This window comes from Pagrus pagrus (genome assembly GCF_965226575.1).
Source record: "Pagrus pagrus genome assembly, chromosome: 18".
Classification (NCBI taxonomy): Eukaryota; Metazoa; Chordata; class Actinopteri; order Spariformes; family Sparidae; genus Pagrus; species Pagrus pagrus.
In genome coordinates, this window is record NC_140202.1 from 28,469,463 (window position 1) to 28,496,962 (window position 27,500).

Below are 27,500 nucleotides of genomic sequence, written 5' to 3' on the forward strand. Positions count from 1 at the left end.
TCAGAAGGAAACACCTTCAGCCTAACAATACTACTTCCTCTTCAGAGCTTTAACTCGCTGTATTTATGTCTTGGAAAGAACGTGTGCAGAGTTCAACAGAGGAAACCTGAGAGAGAAAGAATGGAGGCTGTGAGGTGTTGGAGGAGAGTTATTGTTCGGCTCGCATGGCAGCAAATAAAAACAATAAAACAACCAAAACAGCCTCAGACAGCGGGGGGACGTAGAGGCTACAGAGGACGCAGCCCCTCACCGTGTGGACAGTTTACGCTGCACTATAACCTGCTCTCATGCCTGGAAATGTGCCTGGTCTTGGCCTCCTTTGAAAGGTAATAAGCTTTAAGTGGATGTTTTCCCTGCAGTTAGACACTGTGTAAGTGCTTCTTTCATTAATCAATAGAAGTTTGAAAACACTGAATTAATTATTTAATCAGCCTGCAGACGAACTGTAACTGCCCCTTAGCTGGAAAACACATCATATCGTCTGACTCGCTCCAAGTTCACATTTAATAACAAGATCACTGAAAATAGACACTTAACACATGTTTGAGGAAATATTCAGCTGCCTGGGGAAAAAACAGAAGCTGTCTATGACCTCAAAATCCCCCTGACTGAGAGTAACAGGAGCACAAACTCATTATACTTCTTTATTTCCTTATTTACACAAACACTGTGCATATGAAGTAGTCAAAAACAGGTGCTGAGGTGGGAAAACAGCCATAAAACTACATAAACCTGCATAATTTCAAAGTGTAGGGCTTTAAAAGCTGATATAAACTATATATTACTGGATTTGAAATCTCAATGACTACATGATGCATCAATCATCCGGAGGCTGGTGTGTAAGAGGCTCAGGAGAGAGGACGAAGAAGAGGGAGTGGGTCACTTGTCTATGCAATAACTCATTGGCTGTTGTAGGCTCTGGGGCGGGCATATACACAAGTCAAGTCAATCAAACAGCGGCCATCTCAGAGGGATGATGTCTTTTTACAGATAACAGCTTCTGTGTTATGTTACTGAAATGGATCTGGTGGACATTTGCGAATAAGAGAAGATGTTTTTTTGTAGATGCTAGTTTGTTAGCTCATTTGTTTGTTGATTGTACTTTGCTGATGTGGTTTTATCTTGAAAGGGTTTACATTTATAGAAACACAAGAGTTTAATCTTTCTAACGGTGTATGACGTGAATTGAAATTAAATGAAGTTTGGCGAACTCGCCGGACGTCCATGCTGCATTTTCATGTATATTTCACTTGATGCCTAAATGTTGCTACTGAATTTCAGTGGAGAGCGTATTGGACTGCCATTTTTTATGTCAGTTCAGTACAGAGCTGGAGCTTTAACACGTGGTTAGCTTAGCTTAGCATAAAGACTGGAATGAGGGGGAAGCAGCTTGCATGTCTCTGTCCACAGTTCAACAACATAATTTACAGAAATGTTGAACTGTTCCTTTAATATAAATTAAACCTAATCCACGCAAACAATGTCCGCTGAGACCAAGCACTCGTCCTCCCGCTGTAGAGCAGTGATGTCATGTTGGTCACTGAGTTCATGTACTGTCTGATGGCGATGAAGCCGACCAGTGAAACAGAAACCAGGACCGGGCTGAGTCAGTGTGATGACGGAGGACAGATTCAGGGGAAGAAGGGAGGGATTATTGGCTGAAAGCTCAGGAGGACAAACTTCACTTCAAGTAAGAATCAGATCCAGCAGCGACTCACTGAGATCCAGAGAGAAGGAGAGAAATCCAGTTCAGGGAAATGAAATGAAGAAAAGAGAGAAAAGAAGAGCAACAAACAACACATGGACAACATTACAGCTGCAGCTCGACACTAACTGAAGGGACGGCTTCGTCCTCGCTGACGCTGCAGTCACACTCCGCCTCTGATGGCGGAGGACTGGCAGCAGATCAGTCCAGAAACACGCCAAGCGGGCAAACAGCAGCTCCACCCTGCAGACAATCTGCTGCCAAACATGCAACTGCAACGCCTCCATGAAACACTTGACACAGCTCAGAGACTCACTGCAAACACAAAGAAACACAACATATCTTTGATTCCATGTTTGTAGTCTGACAAGACTTTCACGGGCCGAATCCACACTTTCCTGAATCGTTGCTGCCGTCTTCACTTTGTCGTCATCAACTATTCACACAAACTGTCGATCTCAGCAACACAATCTTCTTCCAGTTTCAGGTGCAATTCATAAATCTCTCAATCTGTTGTTTAATCCAGGCCACCAGCCTTGTTTCTGCTAACAACTTTATTCATAGTAAGTTTGTTCTGCATTAGAGAAGTTGAACTGAAACAGGAGTTTCAACGAGAGAAGAGGGATGAGACGCAGCAAAGAGCCGCAGGTCGGACTGGAAGCCCGGCCTGCTGCAGCGAGGACGAAGCCTCTGAACTTTGTAACGCCAGTACAGCAGATATTTTATCCACATGTCCTGCTTCATTCCTACAGTGAAAAACACAAGAATCAACATCTCTAATGAGGCACATGAAGGACGTCGTACACAAAACACCCAGACTGACTTCTACTGGAAGAACAAAATGTAGGAGCGCCACAGAAACACAACGTACCAGTGGAGACGCCTCTCCTGGTATTTACATGAGATTTGATGATGATGATGATGCAGATACAGGTACAGGTGCTTGTAGTTATAAACTATGCAACTAAATGGTCGCACCTGACAATATTTTCTTTTCTTTTCTTTTCTTTTCTTTCGGTCGACTAATGGATTCATCCACTCATCAACAAACATGCAGGTCAACACCTCAACACATCAGGAGGTGTTTGTTGTGAAGCAGCTGCAGGACACACACACACACACACACACACACACACACACTGACTTCATCCAGACTGCTGAATGTTGATGACTGATAATAAAACTGATCAGTAGCTGTGATCTCACTGACCCTTCAGGTGGAGTTTCATCCGTCAGTGATGCTGCTGACGTCAGCCTGCCTCTGTGTGTGTGTGTGTGTGTGTGTGTGTGTGTGTGTGTGTGTGTGTGTGTGTGTGTGTGTGCGTGTGTGTGTGTGTGTGTGTTGAGTCACAGTTGGCCTGGTGAATGTCTTCAGGAGGAATTCAGCCTCAGCTGAGCAGCTCTAAATGCTTCCAGATGGAGGGAACGCCCCACCGCCGCTTCCTGTGGCCCTCCGTCCCTCCCTCTAATCCTCCCTCCATCATCCCTCCGCCCTCCACCCTCCACCCGCCCAGCTGAGGCTTTAAACTGATGCTGTCATCCAAGCTGACTCAATACAAGAGCAACAGGGACACGATGCAGCAGGAGAAGTTTCTGTACAGTACGAGAGGAACATACTGTACGATAGAGAACCTCAGCATCAACAAGAGCGCCTGCAGACACGACTGAGGGCTCAGAAACCTCCTCGCTGCGTGGTTTTATTAACAATTCATATTCTCATTAAAAAAAATGCTCGCAGAGGTGCAAGCATTCCTCAATTAACTGATTAGAAGACTGAAAGAAAATGAATCTGACAATTTCCACAATCGATTAATCGTTTCAGTCATTTTTCAAGCAAAAGCATCAAACATGGTCTCGCTGTGATGTGAAGATCTGCTGCTTCTCTTTGTTGTTTCTGACAGTAAATGAAGAGTTAATCAATAAATGTAAGAGGAGAGTACCTCCAAACAGCTCTGAGGCAAACTCTTTATGACTATTAAGATGATTTAGTGTCACAGCGGGGTCATGTTCATGTTTCAGCATCAAGCGTCCGTCAGGGAGTCTTTCGGATGTTTGAAGGGAGAATAAAGGCATGTCAAAGTTTAGAGACGAGTGCCGTGAAGTTTTTTTTAATTATTTCTGAGGTTTTGGACGGTGGCTTTTAAGACGCCACATTTTTTGCAGGGTATTATGATGTCACAGATCATTTAACCTCTGACCTTTTGGATATCGAACGTCGTAACTTCATCACTTCATCCTGTCAGACATTTGCACGTCAAGTTTCATTGTAATTATTGTACGAATTCAAGGTGTTCTTGAGATGTCACGTTCATGAGAACGGGACAGACGGACAACCTGAAAACATGAGGCAACAAAGCAAATATAACAATTAAAGGTACAGTTGGTAATCCTGTTCAGAAGCACCTTGTTATACTGGGTGAAATGGTCTTCCCACCCTGACAGTAGTCCAAACATAATGTGCTCAGAAGAAGGACTGAAATAAGTCAGACCTCTGTGGCAGCTGCAGGCCTGTAAACACTGACCAATCCCTGCCTCTCGGTCCAAGTGCCACTTTCAAATCTTGCAGCTCTCCAACATTACCAGCTATACCTTTAATGGATGGATTACTTAATTAATGAATTAATCATGAAAGTAATCAGCGTGAGTCGAGCTGCATGATGATGGAAAAAGCTGACACTGCGATAGTTCGGTTTTCTGTGACATATATTCTGATTCGACCAGAATACTTGAATATCTCTAATCAGAAATAATTAATCATTCTAATGTGATTGGGGAGATTTCTACTTTGTTTTATATAGATTGTGATCGTATGCAGACTCTGCATGACACGCTCCTTAAACTGGACTAAATGAGGTCGCATCAGACGGACGTCTCTTCTTATTGATAACTGAAAGTCCAGCAGCTCTGTGTTTCAGTACAGTAAGTACTGCACATTGATCTAATAAGCTACATCTACAGTGAATGAGCTGCATCCTGTAATTAAATCATCTGCATCTGTACTGTGATTATAACAATGATGCCAATCAGCTTCAGAGTTCACAGCAATCACACGTGTTCAACACACCTGTTCAGGAGTTATTAAAGGTTTTAAACTTCAGTTTGTTTGCAGTTTCAGCAGCTGTGATCTCCTGAGAACTACAACTGAAAGTAAGTGACAGTTCAGAGCAGAGCGCAGACACTGGACCAGAACAAAGCTTTTAAATATGTTTGAAAATACATTTTAGCTTTCATGCATTAAAGGAACATGAAGTATCTTCATCCACAGTTACTACACATCTGTAACCGACTGATTCTCAGGATTAAGAAGTCTTAAGAAAGATCTCTGACGGTTGGTTGATGTGAGGATGCTGATGATCAGTTTCTCTGGTTTCAGATCCTCAGTTTTAAACTCTGTGGTTCTTCAGCGGAAACAGACCGAGAGACGAAACAGGAAGTGAGAGAAAACAGGGATGAAGAGTTTCACAAGGAGACGTGTGACAGGACAACTCCAACTGCCGGTCACGTTTGTCCTGACAGGGGAGTCAGAGGAAAGGCCGGGGGGTCGTTAACGTCTCAAGGGTTAAAGGTTATGCTCAAAATCACAACGTTGTTTTCTGGTTCGAAACTGTGACCACGTATAAATTCAGCATTATTTCCTCATATAGGATGCTGAAGAAACGACCTGCAGCCAGGTTACTGTTGTTTGGTCCTGTAATGTTGCTCTGTGGGTTGAAGCGTGGGACATTTCTCTTTCATTTCATGAGTGAAGGATCTGTTCAGCCGTGTGACGCCAGCAGAACGTCACACCCCGTCCTGCATTTACGCCTCTGTAGCTTTCATACAGGCGGCGAGGAGGAATAAAGGCGCAGTATTAAGTCCAGCTGAGGCTGATGTGAACGTGTTCTGCAGGTGTTTGGTCATAAACTAAAGGATGTGGACGATGGCGGCTGATGAAACGTCAGAGGATCAGCAACTGAATTCACAACTGAGAATGTCGACATTCACAAAAATGTAACAACCATCCGTCCAATAGCTGTTGAGATGTTTCAGTCCGGATCAAAGTGATGATGACATCATCACTATCGTCCAAACAGCAGCAACATCAACACGACTGACTGACTGACTGACTGACTGACTGACTGTTGGCTGATGTGTTCCTGTGACCTCTGGAGGTTTCCTCACTGCAGTCTGAGTCTGACCAATGACTGACTGATGCCAGCAGGCGCACTTCATACAATATGAGGAAGTGAACACGTCTCAAGGACTATTACACAACACACACACACACACACACACACACACACACACACACACACACACACACACACACACACACACACACACACACACACACACACACACACACACACAGATCTTACCTCTGCTGATTCGTTGTTTCTCTCCAGACAGGATACCAGGAGTGTCGATGATGCTGATGCTCTGAAGAACCTCATTGGGCATCTGAGAACAGATGAACCTGAGCACACACACACACACACACACACACACACACACACACACACACACACACAGGAGAGAGAGTGAGACAGGTTTCCATCATTTCCTTCTGCTCTACTCACTCCGGTCGCTGTCAGGATTTCAGACTGTTAATTGAGTCAATTCAGGTTTTTGTTTCCCTTCAACACTTTGATTGAGTTTAATTGAAGTTATTATCCATCTGCTCTGATCTGATTTGTTATGCTCGTCTATGAAACAGAGACAGACAGACAGCATCGCTCACAGTTCTTGTTGTATCCGTACATGAACACACGGTCTCACCAGAGGAAATCTGACTGTTCATTCCTGTAAAATCAGTCCCAGGAGATCATCGTAATCATTATGGTGTTGTTCAGTCTGAATCGCTCTGACATCATCTTCCTGTTGTGTGTTGTGATGACAGCTCGTTCACAGATCAGACATGCTGCAGTGAGTTATTAGCCAGACCTCCCGGCTCGCTCTATTGTTTCAGTCAGGAAGGATCCGGCTCGTTTAACAGAGGTGAAGCGCTCTCGTCTCTGTTGTGTAATAAACTGGGCGTGATCATCACAGTGGCAACAGAGTCATCTTATCTGGAGGATTTACAGACTGTCGGTGGCTGCTTCTAACTATTATTGTCATTATCAATCTATTAATTTGTCATATAATGCAGACTCCAAGGTGACGCCCTCGTCACAACCAGAATTACTTATTTTAAGACGAGACAGAACGGGATCCATCCTGAAGGAAGTTTGACTATCAAAATTGTTGACAATTAGTTTTATGATTATTCTTTAATCTGTTTCATCCACTAGCATAGCTACAAAACATCATGACTAAAGACAGAGCCAGAGCTGCTCTATGTGCAAATAAACATCAGTGAGACGAACAGACTCCATGTTTCTACTCAAAGACAGAAAGAAGTTCATGTAGAACATTTGCTGAATTTACAAGAAGGAACAAATCAGTCAGAATCAGTCAGAGACAGAGTTTCACACAGTTTATAAAGTGTCTCCAACTCAACAACTCACTGAACTGACACATTTGTTAAGGGAGTCTGGGGACAAAGAAGTCGCCTATACTGGTTACTGTTTAGTGTATTTGTAAAATGTGACATGTTTAGATCAATAAAATGTTTCTTCTTTCATAAATTGAGTGTAAATGGTGAAATCAGTAGTCGAAGCCGTTTCACAAAGTTTGTTAAGTTTCTCCTCATTCAACAGCTCCTAAAATCACTACAATTGTTGAGGGAGTCTGGTGACGATGTGGTTACTACTTCAATGGTTGGTGTGTGTATGTGTGACCTCCCTGTCACCGTGTAATAAATATAAAGTTGAAAGTTAAATTTAGCAGACAGTCTTCAGCCGCTCGAGGCGGGAAAAAACAAAAACGCCACGCCGACACGTGGTGACGCACACACACTTCCCCTGGAAACAATAACTTATTTTAGTTCCTCCATCACATCAGGACAAGATGGGATTCCTGGTTTAAGGAATGCCAAGGGTACACGCTAACACACACACCCACCAACACACACACACACACACACACACACACACACACACACAAAGAGTTGGAGGGTTCGTTTCCGTGCTGCTTCTCTTAGAAATATTTCTGGACGGAGGAAATACGTTTGGACCCGAGTGTTTTTAGCTAAATTTAAACCCTCAGTATGACCTGTCAGGTCTGACAGCGTGTGTGTGTGTGTGTGTGTGTGTGTGTGTGTGTTTACATGTCAGTCAGGGGGTGGAGGGGTCATTTCCTGGGTTGTGAATGTTTTGAGGAACGCAGTGACAGGAGTGTGAAGAGCTGCCAGGATGAGTGTGTGTGTGTGTGTGTGTGTGTGTGTGTGTGTGTGTGTGTGTGTGTGTGTGTGTGAGCAGTTTCACCTCCTGAATCAGATTTCAGCCTCAACATTTAAATGGAGGCGCTGCTGTTCACACTGACAACATCACTGCAGGGCAACACACACCTCTGAGTGTTTGTGGACACAACACAACACACACACACACACACGGCTGTACTGACTGGTGGAAATCGATTCAAAAAGGGAGTGAAACTGTTTCCCACACTAACGTCTGTACGTCACAAACTGAGCTGCATCCATCAACTGTTTGTTTTGTTTTTACAATAAAAACAAAATGAACTAATAAAAATATGATGATGCAGAATAAACTACCAGCAGTATATGAAGTCATTAAAATGAGCTCCATCTTTACCAGCTGTATCATTAAAGAGATGAACACATGAATGCATCAATAATTATAAATCAATATTATTCTGAAATGTGTCATTCTGCTTACCGAGTACTTTTGGTACTTTAAGTGTATTTTGATGCCAATACTTTTCTACTTATGTAGGACTTTAAATGCAGTGTCCCTGGCAGTGTGATCAGACTTTAAATTCAAACTAAACTAGATGAAGCTCTGCAGCTCCGTCATCAGCCATCATAACAGCAGAGAGTAAGAAAACACGATGGAGCTTCAAACTAAATGGATTAACTGAGTGGAGGTCTTCAGGGCCGGGTGGAGCTCTGAGGTCTAAAATGTCTCATCAGTCTGCAGCTTCGTGTTTCTCTAAAGTCTCCTCTGAGTTCTGCATCAATTAAACTCAACCAGCAGCCTTTAAAACGCCGTCAGAACCACAGCTGGAGCTCCTTGTGGAGCAGAAGGTTCAGTTTTCTTATAGAAAACAAAGATTTGATGAAAGAGGAGATGAAACTGCATGACCAGTGATCGAGCTGATTGATGATCGTGAAGGTCGACATCGAAACATTTTCATCTTACAGATCCAGGTTTTATAATTGTTTTAGTCTAGTTTTTACCCTGAACTAATTTAATTAAATGCTTTCTAAGAGTTGTTAGCTTGAGCTAAAACATCCGATTATATATATATATATATATATATATATATATATATATATATATATATATATATATATATTTCTTTACTGACGAGACGAAGGCTGGCTGTCACTTGTGCTGCAGCCAAAAAGCTGCACTTGAATGCACCACAATGACTACAGCGGACGGCCAACTAGCTTGTACGTTCAATGCTTGCGTGCGAGGAAATTACTCTCCATACCAGCAGGTGGCGGTAGTCTGTATTCACTGCTGAGTCTACACACCCAAAAGCCACCGACAAGGATGGACTAGTTGTTGTCCAACACAGGTGGGTGGAAACAGGGCTTCAACATCGTGGGATGCTAAAAAAGAGGCTGAACAACTTCCTGTTGTCATTGGTAGTCGTGTGTGTGTGTGTGTGTGTGTGTGTGTGTGTGTGTGTGTGTGTGTGTGTTTACCTGTTGAGGAAGGAGTTTCCAAACGCGTTGAGCTTCCTGAAGGGTTTTTTAGGGTCGACCACCAGAGCGTTGCCGGGGACAACGCCCTCGTTCTCGCCATACATGACCGCGATGAAGCCGTCGGTGGTCGGCTCCGGACCGATCCGCATCCCTGGAAAATCCTGCTCCAACAGGTACCTGAGGAGAGAGAGAGAGAGAGGTGGTCAGTCAGGACGGAGATCTTTGTGTCTCTGTCGTTTCATCTGAACATCGTCGACCTCTCACACAGTTTCCCTCGTTAAAGAAAAGTGAGAAAGGAAGGAAGAGATGGAAGACGGCTGCAGCGAGTCCCTGTCCTCTCACTTCCTGTTGTCTCAGAAAGACGTGGACATCAAAGAGAAAACAGACAGAGCAGGAAAACTACCACTGACCCCACAAGGACTGCATCACCACTGAGCCTCTGAGCCAGGAGGATGAAGACTTGTTGTTACCAGACTGACTGAGTGAAGCGCTGCAGCTCTGACCCCTGGACCATCACCATCAGAGGCGATACAACCCAGACCGACTGGGGCACCGGGACAGAACAGCACGAGAAGACAGAGGCCAGTTTGATGAAAGGAAAAACAGCACTGGGGAGGTTTATTTCAAATAACAATGCTGACTTGCTGCACGGCTAAACGAGCTAACTACTTAACGGCATACTTGAGACATTAAAAAATAGCGAGGGTAGTTTCAGAGACTTGGTTTCCTGCACTCGGCTGACTTTCAAAGACAGTAACAAAACAATAATGCAGAATAACTCGCCCCTCTGGCGTGAACATTCATTCATTCATTGAGAGTCTGTGCATCCTGATGGTCACCAAGGTTGGTGCAACAGAAAAATCGATCACATTGGCCACAAAATGCACACCTGTTTCCTTTGAAACTGAGTGTAAGAGAAGGGAACTCTTCTTTCCAGGGTCACTGAGGAGATCGAGGCACACTAGACACTAAAAGGGAAAAAAGATGTGAAAATATGTTATAAATCGGGAGAAATAGGAGAAATGTGACCCTGAGAGGAAACTGGGAGTCTCCAAGGAAAATCAGGAGGGTTGACAAGTATCGCTTAACAGCAGCTACATTTAGCAGCAGTTAGCGGCTGTATATACATATATGTATATGTATAAAGTATTTCTGATTCTGATTCTGATTCTAAAGCAACAGTCCAAAACTCAAAGTTTACAAGGATAAAAAACAAAGAAAAACAAGATCAAAGTCAAACATGTCAAGACCCCAACGAAAGTCACGCCAAACTCCATTGAAAAATCTGCATATTTAAGCCCTCTTCTTTGATCTGTTTGATAAGGCAGTGACCCGCAGCTAATTTTTGACCATGAGCAGGCTAATCTGGCCCCGATGACACCTTCATTAAAACCTAGAAACTTTATTGACAAAGCTCCAGTTTGTGATCTTTAATTCTGCTGGTTTCACATCAGAAGAAGAAGAAGAAGAAGAAGGAAATATGTCGACTCTGCAATTTACTGGCAACCTGTTCCCATGATTCATTGCATTCTTTTCAGTTCCCATGATTCATAGCATTCCTCAGGGCAGGGTGGGGTCTCAAGTTGTGGAACACACACACACACACACACACACACACACACACACGAACTGTAGCTGCTGCAGCAACAATCACTCTGCAACTTGTGTTGAACGCAAACTGATTGCAGGTCAGTTCTGCCGCCAAAACGCATTCTCTTAGTATCTGACACACACACACACACACAAACACACACACCTTCTGCAGACATGAGATAAGCTCAGTAAACTGTTAAATGCAGTGTGATGACCTCAGCTCTCAGTCAGTCTCACCACTTGTTTTCTTTCCTTCCAGGACACCGTACAAATCACCTCCGTTTCTGAAAGATCTGCAGACACATGACACTTGTTGGAGATCAATAATGCAGTGAACCTGGTCCAGCTACAACAAGCACAGATGGTGGCTGTGGTTCTATCTGAGGCTGGCGTAGCTCAGAGTTGTGATTGAGTCAGACTGACAGGGTGTGCAGGTCACAGCTCGTCTGTGCTGTCAGAGATCCAGGTGAAAACTCACTGTAACTCTGCTTCACAGTGCAAACAAAGACAAACTCTCTGCAGCTCTGCAGTCCTGACACACTGAACACTCAGTCTGAGGACGGCTGTCACCTATAGGAATAAAAAATGTAATATAAATGTAGCCACATACTATTCATGCCTTGTCAGCCAAATTCACCACCAGACTTCATTCGTGTGTTTGACATATTTTATGAAGCTCTCCCATGTGTATAGTTTCTGTGCTAAAGTAGAGAGCTTAAAATATGACGATTTTGATATGAAGTCTGGCTACAACCTTCTGCAACCGCAGTCAAAAAACTGAAAGTTCAACATGTCAAGGCCCTAACAAAAGTCACACCAAACTCCATTGAAAAATCTGACAACTTAAGCCCCCTCACTTTAAATATGGCTACAACCTTCTGCCACCACAGTCAGAAACCTGAAAGATCAAAGTTTTTAAAGATGTCAAGACCCTGACAAAAGCCATGCCAAATTCCATAGAAAAATCTGACAATTTAAGCTACTTTAAATAGCAAGCTTTTGGTATGAGGTCTGGCCACAAGCTTCTGCCTCCACAGTCCACAACTCAAAGTTTAAAATGATACAAAACAAATAAAAACAAGATCAATGTTTTTTTTTTTTGTTTTTTTTTTTTTACATATCAGGACTCTTACGAAAGTGATGCCGAACTCCAGTGAAAAATCTGGTTATTTAAGCCCCCTACCTGTTGGCTGGTGAGAGACATAGAAGCATTGGGAACCAAATTAAAAACACGTCACTCTCTTTAACTATACACCTGCTTTTTGATTTTTATGAAAGCCAAATTTACTGTAATACCAGATTCATTTGTTTGACTCTGTATATTTTCTACCTCTTGTATTTATTTACTGCTAAGAGAGAAAGCTTTAAATAGGTACATTTTCATATTAAGTCTTGCATTGGCTTTCTTGGAGGCGTTACCTGCCCTAACCCCACAGTTCAAAAACCCCAAAATAATCGATTTACAATAACGTGAGACTCACATTGAAGAAACTGGAACCAGAGAGTGATTGCATGTTGAATCACCTCAACAATAAACCGATTATTGATTTTATTGTGTATTAATTGACTCGTAGAACCACCGGACCGGTGAACAACAGTGAGGGGAGAACACACACCACCAGTATCATATTTCATCTTCTGCTCATCAGACCGACAGACCAGCCTTCAGTCTGAATCAATCACCCTCAGCACCAAAACAGGATGTGATGTCACAGGTCTGATTAAGTAATCAGGAAATATCAAGTATTAACAGACTGATGTAAACAGTCTGGGAGAGAGAGGCTGGAAACTGATGAGGTACAACTAGAACTGTGATATTGTTGCTGCTGTATGCATTCTGTGTTTGTGTATGTCTGTGTGTGTCTCTGTGTGTCTCTGCGTGTGTGTGTGTGTGTGTGTGTGTGTGTGTGTGTGTGTGTGTCTCTCTGTGTCTCTGCGTGTGTGTGTGTGTGTGTGTGTGTGTGTCCCTGGCAGTGTGTGTGATCAGCTCTTTAACTCGTGACACATGCCAGCCTCCAGGATTTTAAAGGTCATGAGTCCTACATGAGACTTTTATGGATAAAAAGACATTTTAACTGGTTTGTTGGGAGAATCCTTCACTAAATGTATGTATGACACAGTAATAATAACGTAATTCATTAATTCATGCAGCACTCGAACATTTGCACACATATTTCTGAAGTGACGAAAATATTAATTTAAATGTAAATGATGTGAAGGAAATTTCAATGGTTTTCATACAATTAATATATAATTCATATAATTAATTTATATCTTTCAATCACATTAGGTCTCTGTGGCCATTTTCTTATAAACACACCAAAAATAATTAATTATATGGTCAGACTTGAAAAGAATATGGTGGAAAATAACAACCATAAACTGCATCTGTGGTTTTCACAATAAAGATAACACTGGATATTTCTTTCAGCTTGTCTAGATTAAACACCCTGCCAAACTCCATTGGAAAAGCATCCAATTTAAGACCTTTTGCTGTTGCGCCAGGCTTTGCACACTGTAACGACAGACTCAAGAGATTTTTTATTTACTAGAGGTTCACTCTTCACTTCAGCATAAACCCAAGTCACTAAGCAATTAGGGATTTAATGAGATCTCAAGGTTTTTGCGTGGCTTCCATTGCTGCCTTCTACAAATAAGCACCGAGGAGATTCCAAGCATGCACTAAGAGCCCAATCACACTCTGCTACTTTACAGACATCCCATCCCATACGGATCGGCTGTGGTGGATTTTATATCAACCGAATTTACAACAAAACACGACACATTTATTTGACATCTTAGATCACATGCTGCCACTTCTGTATCCTTCTCTATAATCTTGAGAGCCTTAAATAGGACGATTTCCATACGAGGTCTGGTATTGACACAGTGTAGGGGGTGTAAACAGATTTTAACACCTGATAAAGGTGGTTTTAGCACATGTGGTGCAGGTCCCAGCACACTTTACAACTATTTACGGTGATTTTACGAGCAGGCTCACGCACGCCCAGCGGGTGGTGGTGGTTGGTACCTGATGAAGGTGGTTTTCCCGGTGGAGTACTGGCCCACCAGCAGCACCATGGGCTTGCTCTGGAAGTCGGCCGGCTCCAGGGCCGGGGAGTGGAAGTCATGGAAGAGGTAGGTCTCCTCCAGCGGCAGCAGCTTCTTGGTGTACAGAGTCTGCAGTCCCTCCGTCACCGTCTGGTACATCTCTCCTTCCTTGTTGCGTCCACCTTGCTCCTTGTTCACCCAGCTGAACATGCTGATCACCCGCTCCGCTCCGCTCCAACTTCCCTGTTTCGATATTTCCAAATGTTCCGGCTGAAAACAGGCTGCTGATCGCTCCGTGCGTCCTTCAGGCTGACCGGAGGAGTGTGTGTTGTGTGTGCGGGTGTGTATGTGTGTGTGTGTGTGAGTGAGTGTGTGTGTATTTGTGTGTGTTTGGCACCTGGGAGTCTCGGCTGCTATGAACACACTGCCCCCTCTGTGTGTGTGTGGGACTGGGTTTGACTGTGTGTTTGTGGTGATGTGACCGCTGCTGGTGCGCCTACCTGGGGGCACCGCCCTTCCCCTGTGACGCAGCATGGAGCACGCACACACACACACACACACACACGTTTGTTTATTATTAGAAACAGATACAGCCGCTGACTGTGGAGTCTGTCTCTGAATATGTAACAGTTTCATAATTTGGCAAATTCTGAATGGACATCAAATATTTATTTCTTATTCTCAAACAATTCTGAATTACTTTGTGTTTTCAGAGCTTTCAACCAGATCTCGTTGTCTTCCTCAGAGGTTGGAGATGTTATCTATCTATATTTATTTTATATTACAATCTTAACTCAAGGTTCCCTTACTAGACAGTGAGATGTGGCTGGAATTACTTTATTACTTAAGAGACACCTGCTGGAGTTCACCTGGCTGATGAAGACCGTGACATGCGAGTGAAAGCTCAGATGAAGCATGCAGGTGAAGCTCCACTTAAGATTTTTTGTGGGGAAAAAAAAGAAAACACTTGATGTTTAGTGAAGAAGACCATGAGATGCAGTTAAAAGCTGCGAAAAAGGCTCAAGTGATCTTAGATCTTTTTATTGTCTTTATGTACATATGGTATTTTCTCATGTGAGCTCACCTGAGTCAGCTCCATTTACTGATGAAGTTGTGATTTTGTTCATTTAGGGCTCATGTTACCATCTCTGTGTCCTGCACCGCCCCCTGCTGGATGGAGCCTGACCTACACTGTCGCTATCCTGACTGTGACTGGTGTGCACAGCATTTTGTAGGTTAAACTTTTCAAGACCATGAAAAGAAACTCATGCCAAACCCCACTAATAAAAGTATCATATTTAAGACACTTGGTATTTTGCAATGTGTCTCATTTTGTCAAGACAAAAACAAAAAATAATAATTTCCTAAAATACAGACTGGCCTGGTTAATTTTGTATCAGCCAAATTTACCGTAAGACTACATTCATTTGCTTGACATCTGATATTAAGCTCTAACACTTTTTTAAACTTGCTGCTGAGCATGAGATTTTAAAAGAGGAAGATTTCCATATGGAGTCTGGCATTAAGTCTTCAGCAAAGATCATGTAGATGCAGAAACTGTTTTCAGGCCTGATAAATGATGGTTTTCCCTGCATGTGGTGTAACTCACATCCATCCCAGCCCATTTAACATTGAAACAGTGATGATGTCATCATGATGTAATCGGGTAGTCCGAAGTGGAGGAGGAGGAGGAGGAGGAGGAGGAGGAGGAAGAGTGTAGTGATAAAGGTCTGTTGACATGCAAACAGGAGAGTCTGAGGGTTAAAGTCTAAAGTTTAACAAACTATTCTACTTTTTCATACAAAGCAACACTTTGGAATGAAACTCATCTCAGTATGGAAGAACATTTGTGCCAGGAAAAGAAAAAAATACTTATAAATATATGATAAATCAATAAATTAAATCAAAAATCAAAATTAAGTCCAAATCTCTTTCTGCATCAAAATGAAGAGATGGTACTTTAAAGTTTAAGCTTTAAAGAGAAACATTGTAACAGACCGTAACAAGTACTTTGATCTTTTTGATAAAAAGGATGAGAGAATAAATACATATTACAGCTTTTAAGAGTCGCATTATTTGTGATAATAATAATAATGTGGTTGTTAATGTGTTAATCACCTGAGAGAGGTGTCACCTGCGAGGTAATAACCAGCCGGCCACGAGGGGGCGCGAAAGCAGCAAACCGGATAAAGATCGCAGCAGAACTCCTGCAGCCGCAGAAGAAGAAGAAGCGGAAGCGGAAATGATGTCCTTTTGTTTTGAAAGAGGGAAATTTAAAACTCGACGGCGTTAATCACAAATAAACACAAACTATCGGAATAAATCTCCACAAAACGACACGAAAATGAGCGAAGCCTGACACTCTTCAGCCCTGAATGTAAAGTAGGTTCTTAATTTAAAGTTTTCCTGACAACATGTTTTCGCTTGTTGTAAGTCTGCCGAAGAAAAATCCGACATTTTCTCCCCTAACGTTTGTTTCATCAGCCTCCGAGAAAGTATAACTACACGTTAGTCTGTACAGTTGATGTTTGTACGTTTTTATCACTTTTAGATAGCTACTTGTAGCTACTTGTTCATATATTTATGATAACCATTTTGTATCATAACGTTAACGTCACTTCGTTGTATTCAACGTTATGTCACTTGTCTCAGTTTATACTTAACAGTTGCATAACTAGTTAGATTAGCATAATATTAGCATAGCTTAGTTTATTTTCTTTCATTCATTCACCATCTAGTTCATCTTAATTTAACTTTCCGGAACCATTTTGATCTTGATTAATCGATCAAGCCAAAGCTAATTGAAAATATTGATTATTAGGACTTTCTGTGTTTAATATCACAGTAAACTGAATCTCTTTGGGTTGTTACTGAATACAAGACATTTAAAAAACATCCTCTCTCTCTTTTCCTGTTGACGTTTTATAGACCATACTATTGATTGATTAATCAAGAAAATAACAGATTGTTCAATAGTTGTAGCCCTTTATGACATTACAGGGTTGTCTAGATGGTGTTATGTTTCAAAACTTTCATCTATAAATATCTATTTTATTGATCTTCCACACATCTTCACAATATTGTTACCACACTGTTTCTACACAATACAGTTAGTAAAACTATCATAGTTGTACATTTTCTTATTGGAGGTGATAATAATAATAATATTTACCAAACCTTTTAAAAATAATCTCAGTCAGTGTATAAATAATTACCTGGCTGTGCACTTTTATACTTCAACCTTCAAATTATTGAAGTTATAAATGTTTACACTGTGCGATATATATTTGTTATTTAAATTGAGCTTTTTTATGAATTGTTTAAATGCAATAATGTCAGAAAATGGTGAAAAATTCCGAACAAAACAGAAAATCCTCACATTAAAGACATTGACACCAGAGATTTTAAGTTTTATTGGCAACTAGTCGACTAATTGTTTCAGAATGAATTCAAGCCCCCCGGCTGTAAATAAATATGAATGTGTAGATTTTTTTGTACATAATTTTACAAACTTTCTCCAAAAAAGTGTTTTGATCTCCACTAGAACTTAAAATAAAGTTCCTGCGAGTTTCGACAAATCTGAATTTCAATGGATGGAGTTGCAGTTGGACCCAGCAGGGTGTCTTAATGTTTTTGTGTGGATGAAAAGCTCAATAGATTTGACCTCTGACCCCTGCAGGGTCACTTCACATCAACATGAAGAAGAAGGCGAGGAGGTTGTCGGGCTCAGACGGCGGCAGCAGCAGCCCGGAGCAGTGTGAGTCAGCGACAGCTTCACACATCTGACTGATTTTCGCATGATCACTATAATCAATGTTTTACTGGAGCTTCTGATGCTGCGGTCTGTTACAGAACAGAACAGGTCAAAATGAGCAGCACAAAGGTCTTTAATCTGAAATTACAGTTCACGAGCAGTGTGTAATTAAATGTTCCAAAGATGAAGCAGTAATATGTGGAAAGGGAATTGTTAATGTTATACAGGTTGTCCAGAGTGAAGGAAACACTGACAAAATTACATTTCCCAATATTTGTGACCAAATATGATAAAAAAATATTAATGTGGCAAAAGATTGCAGGTGACTGTTGGTGCTTTGAGAAGGTATATTCTCAATAAAGTAAAGTAGTACAGAAATTATTATTAGTCAAACATTTCAAGACATCCAGATGATGATGTCTCATATTGTGAATAATTAAATGATAAGTATATATATAATATATTGATATGATGTCCTTCCCTCCAGGCTGTGCCCTCTGCAGGCTCAGTGATGATGATCCAGCCATGTTTGGAGAAAAAGTCACGCTCAAAGAGCACAAATTCTCTGTTCACTACTTATGTTTGGTGAGGCCTTTTCATAGACTTGAGATCATAACACTTAGAACGACCAACATCTGAGTTCTTCACACGAGTTTCTGTGATCATCTGTGTGTGTTTCAGCTGACGTCCTGTGGAGTTTACCAGCGAGGAAAGGAGGACGAGGGCGTCTTTGGTTTCCTGGTGGACGACATCAAACAGGAGATCCGCCGCTCGGCTCGACTGGTGAGAAAAATGTATTTTTATCATCAACACAGAAGAACAACTAGTGAGAAAACCAGTAAGAACCAAACCACTGAAACCCGATTGTGACAATCACCCTTTCTGCTTCTTTTCTGTTTGCGGTGTGTGTTTCAGACGTGCTGCTGCTGTAAGAAGAAGGGAGCGTGTGTCGGCTGCTACGTCAGAAGCTGCAAGAAGATGATCCACTTCCCCTGTGGGAGGAAACAGAAGTTCATCTCTCAGTTCACCGGACTCTTCCCGTGAGTTCTGCTTACGACACATTCAACACTTTAATCATCATCTCTTCAGTCTGAAGAGTATTTGAGACAAAGTAATGCTGAGTGGTGTCTGAAATCACTCCTTTATTCATTTATTTCCAACACGATAAGAACTCGAACTCGAAAAGTAGTTTGTTGTAAGTATTCATTTGACATTTCAGGCACGTATGAATCATTTTCATCTTCATTATTTCAAGGTGTCACATAACAAACACATCTTGCAAAATGAAGTATTGTACATTTGGATTTTTTTGCTCCATTGATCTAAATCTCTGATTGTTACATTTAACTTTTCATTTGCCTTAAAATACAAAATGTTACATTAAAAATGTTCAAACTTGCCAGTCGGAAAACTTTTGAGGGAATGTAGTCCCAAAGGAAAGGCCTGTCTGACCTCATACAACCCCACATCAAGACACCAGAGCTATGAGTGCCTGCAGGTCCTTAAAAAGTCTTGAAAAGCCTTAAATTGTGTTTTATAAACATTGGATCTTAAAAGTCATTAAATAGTCTGAAATTTGAGTTTCTGAGGTCAGATTGCTACAAACCTTTAATCTAATTTCTTTCATCCGTCTTGTAATTTCTCGTCTTCTGTGAGAAAATCTTAAAACCGACCGCTGAAAGTTATAATGTCTCTTAACTTTATACATGTACTGACCTGTTGGCAAAATGCAGACTAACCAAACTCACTCTAATGACCACATATACACTACTCACCCTTATGCTTGCAATGCTTGAATAAGAATAAAGATTTTTTGTCTTTGTGTCCAGGTCTTTCTGTCCAGATCACAGTCCCACTCAGTCTCTGTGTGTGGGTTCAGACCTCAGCCTGCCTCAGTCCTGCTCCATCTGTCTGGACTCCATCGAGCCCGTCCTTTGCTACTCCATCCTCAAATGTCCGTCCTGCCATGCCAGCTGGTTCCACAGGGACTGTGTGCAGGTACGCTCGCTGTGTCACCGTGGTGTTTATTTTATTAAGTCAGTTGGTTGTGCTGTGTTCTAAAGCATCTGCCTACAAAAAACATATTTTCCACCTCACCTTGGTAACATGCAGCCACACAGATAGTTAAATATCTGGGTTACTGTGGATCATCCACAGACTGCAGACTGTCTGCATTAGTGTTTAAATGATAAGTAGAGCTGCTAGTAAAGTTATGCTGGATGCTGGAATTTTGTGATTTGGATGAACTGACCCTTAAAACCAGCAGCAGCGTGTACGGATGGTTAACAGCATGTACATGTATCTACTCTTGTAAGTTTTCAAGCGTGTCAGGTTGTGTAGAGTTGACCATTGTGTGTTTGTGTGTCTCAGCGTCAGGCCCACAGTGCCGGCCTCTTCTTCTTCAGATGCACTCTGTGTAACAACAAGGAGAACTTCCAGGAGGAGATGCTCAGGATGGGAATATACATCCCAGAGAGGTAACATCATCAGTAATGCTAACAGTAAGAGAGACCACAGAAGACAAGGGGATTGTGGGTAGATGGAAACAGAAGTCAGGGAGAACAAAATGTTTTCTAATCCTCCATATGTTCCTATCTGCAGAGATGCCTCATGGGAGTTGGAGGCAAACGCGTATTCAGAGCTACTGGAGGTTTATACGCGCTGTGACGCTCTCACCTGCCTCTGCAATGACGGACGCACACACTCCGCCAAGGCCGGGTACGAGATTTCTTTCACTTCCTTCACAATCTAAATACAGATTCCACTTATAAGATGAGGTCACATGTGAAACTGTTCGCTTTAGCGGTGCGGAGAAATATTAGGAATTTAACAAGCCTAAAGCTCCTGTGATGCTGAATCTGTGGAGGACCCTTCTTGTTTGTTTCAGTTGGTTTGAGGTGATTCGCTGCCGGCTGTGTGGATCTGGAGGGACTCACAGGAAGTGTTCGGGGCTGAAGTTGGACACCAGAGACTGGGCCTGCAGTGACTGTCAACAGGCTACAGACGGGAAAGGTCCGAGTCACTGATAGACGGACTGATCCGCTGGTTTATGACTCTGCTCTGAGTTCTATCATAATTATTTATAAACACAACATAATCCACATCATTTAGGATTACCGTCCTTATTATTTGAAGTTATTGATACTGTTTAAGTATGCTGTATGTGCTTGTCTTCTGCAGCCTCCCTGGTCGCGTCTCCTCAGGGAGGTCAGAGGAGGAGTCTGCTTTCTAAACGCCACCTGTCCTCCAGCCACACCCCCATCAGCTGTAAGAGGACAAACCTAACACACCTGTCCTCCTTCCACACCCCCATCAGCTGTAAGAGGTACACAGATCTCACACACCTGTCCTCCATCAGCCGTACTTAAACCTCTCTTACCTGGTTCAGTTACTGGACAAAACACACCTGTGTGGTTACCTGCTTTATCACGAGGCTGCTCCTGAAATTGAGAGGAATAAAATAGCAGGAATGATCCTTTAAACTTGACTGACATTTAGATGAAATCTCTTTCTGTGTCAGGCCGTCGTTACCTGTTGCATGTGGATCACCTAAAGAGGTCCTGCAGGCGTTGGTGCCTCAGCTCCTCCCCCTCAGTGTCCAGGTGGAGGTGAGTGGGGATCGGGCTCTGGCTGCCGGTGTGGAGCTGGTGAGGAGGGCCGACTTCGACCCCACACACACTCTGTCTGTCAGGTGAGTGGACGACAAACTTCATCATCTTCATTTTCATCTGGTCATTTTCATTTGTCTCCTCTCATCAACTCTGCTGTATCTGACCAGGTTCAAAGATTACAGACGGACTTCATTTCCCAGCAGCCTCCAGGACAGCAACACAGCCAGGCAGTATTTCCTGAAGCTGCTGGTGCAGCAGATCGAGGACTCTGTGGTGTTTGAAGGTCCAGATGGATCCAAAAACCTGGCGCTGGACTCCCAGGGTATCAATCAATATTCATTTTTTTTGCTATTTCATTTTTCATCAGCCTCAGTTTCATTTCCTGTCCTAATGACTCTGGTGTGTGCGTGTAGCTCTGCGGGACGACCTGTACTTTGACGTCGGCTGCCTGCTCGCTCTCTCTCTGGTTCACGGCGGTCCTCCTGTCAGCTTCTTCTCTCGCACTCTCTACCAGTGTCTCTTCAACTACCCACCCAACCAGCCGCTCACCGTCACACACATGACCCCCGACACACACTTCAGTCGCCAAGTCAGCAGGGTGAGTGATGAACGTTTTAGTCTTTACCACACAAAGTAACAATAACAGCACTAGAGATTAGGATTCATTTATAAGCAGAGGTTTGATATTGATTGTTTATCTGATTTTAGATCGCAGAGGCGAAGTCTTTGGACGAGCTGAAAGAAGTCATGGCGGCCAGTTGGGAGTACCTGGAGCTGGCCGGCTGCAACCAACCAATCAGCAGCCTTGAGGAGAGAGAGGCTCTGGTGGAGAATCTGGTCAGCTTCACTCTGATCACCAGGATGCAGCTGCCACTGCAGAGGTACACACACGTTTATTGATGCTTTAAATGTGGTGCAAAATTTGACTGAAATAACCAGGGATAGTGTTAAATCACAGTAGAGTTTGGTCGATTAAAATAGGACCGGACTGGACTAGTAATGCTGAAGTTCACCACTAGATGTCGAACAAGACTCAGCCGCTCCCAAGAGGAACAAAATGAGTCTGTGATTGAGTGTAGCAGCACTACAGTCCATCAGGGCAACTGTGACACGCCGCCAAATGATCAATAAAACAACAACTTCTAAAATGTTCATTCCCTGAATGGAGTTCAGATCGATCAGAGCTATGCTGTGCTGAGACATATTTCCATGACTGACCAGGTAGTCTGACTTCCTCGCTCACTTTCCTCCACACCAGCTCCTTTTCTGTCCTGTCTCAGTACAGTAGATGTGTCATCGTACAGCTCATAGATCTCGTCTCATCATTGACTTTGTATGTAATCAAGATGCAGAAAATATGATGCATCATTTCAAGTTGTCACGTATGTGAATTAACTTACTTAAAGGCTTTTATCACAATGAAAGCTTTAAGAGTTTCTGTCTGTTGAAGGGCTTTTAGTGTGAAGATGCTGCGTACAACACCGGACAGCTGGTTTAGTTGGTCTGCACAAAATCTAACTGGTTGACATTTGTACGAAACCTGCCCAGCCCTTAATTACTGTACTGTTGAGGCATCATAGCCACCGATGAATCTTTCTGTATTCGTGCTGTTTATTTGACACTCGGTGTTTAAAGATCTTGACTGTATTAACTCCTCCTGCAGGTTTCGGGAGGGTCTGCAGACGCTGGGAGTTTTTGATCAGGTGATTTAAAGTTTTCTGTTATCTCCGTATTAACACACTGAAGGTTTATCAGACACCACAACAGGAGACGGGACAGTTACTCACAGCATCGGTCCTTTAATCTGATCCAGGTGCAGCTCTACCCGTCGGCGTTCTGCACTGTTTTCTGTGAGGCGGCGGTTCGACTCACGGCTCAGGCGGTCAGTCGGCTCTTCACCGTCAACTTCTCTCAGCAGGAGGACGAACTGAACCGAGAGACGGCCGTCATCAGCTTCTGGAGACACTTCCTGCTGGAGTGTGAAGGTATGGGAGGTTTATTATATATTATTTATTATGTGATGAAACCATCCACACAGCAGAAATATGAGTTTTTAAATGTAAACGTTAAATTAGACGTGAGTTTTAAAAAAGATTCTGTTTTCTCTGTAAAAACAGGCTTTTAAGGTCTTTTGTTACTTTTAGTTGATCTAACTGAAACTTGAACATGAAGAGATTGAATTAATTTAGATGAGTGAGAGGCCTACATATACTATAAATACATGAATGCTTTTAATGTTCAATTAAGTTTAAAATGACCATAAAATATTTATGATCAAGTATTTACTTGTAAAAGTAATCAGAACTGATGTTATTCTTAAGTTTGGGAATGTGAATTTAGATTATTCAGCTTTTCGGTTGTAAAATCAATTATCAAACACATGAAAAGTCGTTTGAAGGTCGAACGTCAGCCTCAAATCAGCAGCTCAGCAGGAAGGATGGAAGCTGAACAGGGACAAACATGTCAAAGCTGTGAGGACTACAAAATCATTTCTGAAAACAAATGTTCACACTGATAATAAACTCCTTGTCTCCTCCTCAGTTGGTCGGAGCTCCATCTCTCTGCAGGACCTCCTTCGTTTTGCCACAGGAGCTGAGGAGGTCCCAGCGGCTGGCCTCCTCCCTCCTCCCTCCATGTCCTTCCTCCACCCCGTCATCTCCTCCCTACCAGGAGTCGAGCAGGAGGAGGGAGGAGGAGCGGGAGGGGAGGTGTTTCAGGACGAGGGGCTCTTCCCTCAGAGGGAGCCCGGCTCCAAACACCTCCTCCTGCCCGTCACCTCCTCCTACCAGGCCTTCAAGAGCTCCATGGAGCAGGCCATCAGTCACCATGTGCACCTCCTCCCTACAGAGAGTTAGAGGAGGAGGAGAACTCTGATCTTTCTACAGGTAGAAATCAGTTGAGAGGAGCTGTTTTCTATAATGTTTCTTATTTTACATACTGAGACACGTTCAGAAGTTCTGTCAGAGATTTTTTTATATCGAAGTAGCTGTTAGATTATTCCTGTGTACTGAGCAGAGCTGATTTAAAGGAACAGCTCACCCTGAAATCTAAACTCAGTCATCATCTCCTCCCTCCATGACGATGAAAGTCAGGTGAAGTCTCGTAGTCCACAAAACATTTCTGGAGCTTCACAGTAAAACAGAGTTGCTGTAGAAAACTTAAAAACATGATTTTTCTCAGTTAAGTACGGACGATTATCACTCATTGATCCTTACATGTGCAGAACTTGCCTTAGAAACAGAAACTGAAATCTTTTAAAAACACAAATATCTAGTTTTGTAGTTTGGTGTAGTTTCCCTGAAACAAACAGGAGGAAGTGATAACTTGATATAATGATACAGAGAAGAAAACTCAAATGATGAACATGTAAACATCCTTTAACTCTGACCGACGTGTTGTTGAACGTGGACACTTGAGGTGTGTTCAAGTGTCTTTTTACTCACTAATGAAGCTGATGAGTAAAATATTTTCAGAGCAAAGCCAAAGCAAAAACCTTAAACTCATTCTTAAACCGTTTTTAAAATCCTCTTCACTTTGCCTTTTTTAAACCTTGAAACTTTCTTTTCCAGCTTCAACGTGATGTAATGAAAATCTTTGTTTCCAGTTTAAAAACGATGGTGCTGGTTTTATACCTTTGTCTTTAAGAGCTACTTTTTTATTTACTCATATTTTTGTTGTATATAAGATGTTCTGTTTGTGCTTTTCTATCTTGTTTGTTGCATTTTTGTTCTTTCTTTTAAATTTTTTATTGAAAAAGGGTGAAATGGCAAATGTCACTGATCAGATTTTAAGGAACATGTTTCAATCTGACAGTTTGTTTTTTTTATGTCAGACTTTTCACTCGTTACTGTGTTTTATTCTCAGAACTGTGAAAAGAAACTACAGACATGCTGTCTTCTGATTGGCTCAAACACATCATTCGATCAAGTTTAAATGTTCTTGTTGAAGATTAAACTTCCTACCTCCAACATTTGGACCCTAAAACGGAGTCGAATGAGTAAATTAAAGCTGGAGTTTGTAGAATATGTGAAAAACGCATGAGACTGGGATGGAAACAACTGCGCTCACCCCTCCCCTCCCTGTTTCGACTGCGATCTCCACACCGTTCTCGCGGACGTGCGCGACTGTGGCGCTTGAAATATTCACGTCGGAACTTTTCTGTCGTACACTTGCCGTGGCCGAATTACAGATAAGAAAGTACTTTACCTTTCTCTCGTGATAGAGACCGACAACAATTATTTCTTGCTAACGTCTCAGCATGACACAGCCTACATGTGTGGCACTAATAAAGCCACGATATTTGTCATACTGACGTGAAACTTATACAGCATAATCTAATGACAACAGCAACACTTGTATATCACGGGAAAGAGGTGTGAATGCTAAGAATAATAAAACAACATATAACGCTAAAGTAAACAATTACCCCCACATGCACGGACTATCGGAGACAACCACCTTATTCAGACGCTTCTTTCTTTTCACCATAACCTGAAAATAAATAACTGTCACATCCATATCTACACGGCACACGTCCTCTGTATGTCGTGTATATATAACGCTACTGACAATACATTTGATGTTGACTTTGACTTGCTTGTAGCTGTCGTGAGCCTTTGGCTACGGTTAGCATAAAGCCAATCAATTCACAACATTACTCGTCAATTGTGACCACAAACCGCCTGCTTTATTAGATTCACGGTCATTTCAACTACACAGCCGATTACTACCACACATTTAGATTATCAGCTACATAAAGCTTAAATTGGAGGCTCACCTGTCCAGGATGCTATCGCTCAGCTCTCTCCACCTCGGATATGCTTGTCCAATGTTTACATGCGATTTATTCCATCTATTGTCAGTCTCCCTCTTAGACTCTCGTTTCTCTTCATCGGTCTTCCTTTTTTTTCGCTTGCTTAGCCGTGTACACTTTTGTTGGTAATGCCGGGATAGCGGCTTTTCCTGCCGGGACGTCCGCCGTTGCACCTTCACCACCGATGGAAGGTGAACGCGCATCGACTTTGGTCGAGCAACCAATAGGAACACCCAAAACAGCTTGCTCTGTAAAATGAACTGTGATTGGCTGAACGCTGCCGTCACGGCATTGATTTTTTTTTAAAGCCTGAACACAGAGCCGAGAGGAGACACAGAAGTCCAGTGTTCTGTCATAACACTATGAATTACAGTATGCTGAAAGGTTATTGATTTTTGACCAAATGACGCCTAAAATAACTTACACACTCCAGCTTTAATGGATTGTGATATTAATGACTTCAACTGATCTCCACAGCTTTTTGGGGTAATAACACCTGAGATCTTACTGCAGAGGCCACATCTGTATTTTTCACAGTAATTGAAAAAAAGCCTTTCTTCTTTCTTCTTCTGATTTCTTTCCCTGCGTTGGTGGATTTCTATCGAACATTATATATTTCCTTTTATATCCGTTGTAACTTGTTGTATCTGTTCTGTTTTTCTTCCTGTTTGCTGCATATATGTGCTCGTTTTCAGATATGACCTTTCTTTTTATTGTGGATCATAAAAGCAGAAACAAACCATTTTGTTGTCCTGATTTCTTCAACTTTAAATAACTGAACGCAAAGAAATACAGCTTAATGTGCTTCTTTGACTTCCTGACTGATATTTATCTGCTCAGAGTCAATTTTAAACATTTATTTATACAGGGAACTTAAATCAACAACATGCAAACACACATGTACACCAGTCAAACTGTTACGGGACTATAAAATAATAATTTTATACATGCAATATGTAATTTCTGTAGGTCTCTTGGAGTCACATTAGATTCTGCTCTGATGCAGCAGTGAGCCGTGGAGGTGACCTCCATTGTCAGGTGTAAATGTATGCAGAGTGAGACCTCTGTAATTTGACCTCCTTTCTAACTGTTCGTACAATTGACATATAGATTCTTTATATACAGTCATGGGATTGTATTGTATGTATGCTTCCTGGTTTTTGAAAACTGCAGCAGAGTGAGACCTCCTCATCCTTCCCCTTCTCGCTGACTGATAG

General features: G+C 42.2%; 2 protein-coding genes and 1 long non-coding RNA gene across 3 annotated transcripts in view; 1 reads left to right on the forward strand and 2 right to left on the reverse strand.

Moving 5' to 3' along the window:
- ehd4 (EH-domain containing 4) overlaps positions 1–14,547 on the reverse strand; it is a 24,926-nt gene extending 10,379 nt beyond the window's left edge. The window contains exons 1-3 of the mRNA XM_084380475.1: positions 14,086–14,547; positions 9,462–9,638; positions 6,064–6,161 (exon numbers count right to left, since the gene is read on the reverse strand). Of these exons, the coding sequence (XP_084236601.1) occupies positions 6,064–6,161; positions 9,462–9,638; positions 14,086–14,315 (505 nt within the window). The 5' untranslated portion in view covers positions 14,316–14,547. The remainder of the gene's footprint in view (positions 1–6,063; positions 6,162–9,461; positions 9,639–14,085) is intronic.
- Positions 14,548–16,324: 1,777 nt separating this feature from the next.
- On the forward strand, positions 16,325–27,025 carry g2e3 (G2/M-phase specific E3 ubiquitin protein ligase). Its single transcript, XM_084380727.1, is given in 17 exon segments — positions 16,325–16,487; positions 17,785–17,862; positions 18,347–18,444; positions 18,541–18,642; positions 18,775–18,899; positions 19,689–19,857; positions 20,230–20,336; positions 20,461–20,577; positions 20,747–20,871; positions 21,040–21,184; positions 21,380–21,550; positions 21,638–21,878; positions 21,883–22,068; positions 22,179–22,351; positions 23,134–23,173; positions 23,284–23,455; positions 24,012–27,025. Coding segments are annotated over 16 exon segments (2,346 nt in total). The 5' UTR covers positions 16,325–16,487; positions 17,785–17,801; the 3' UTR covers positions 24,326–27,025.
- Positions 18,551–21,466, reverse strand: LOC311273599. Its single transcript, XR_014624688.1, has 3 exons — positions 21,278–21,466; positions 18,737–18,851; positions 18,551–18,639 (listed from the first exon to the last, which is right to left on the reverse strand). It is a non-coding gene; the product is annotated as an uncharacterized lncRNA (long non-coding RNA).
- Positions 27,026–27,500: the final 475 nt, after the last annotated feature.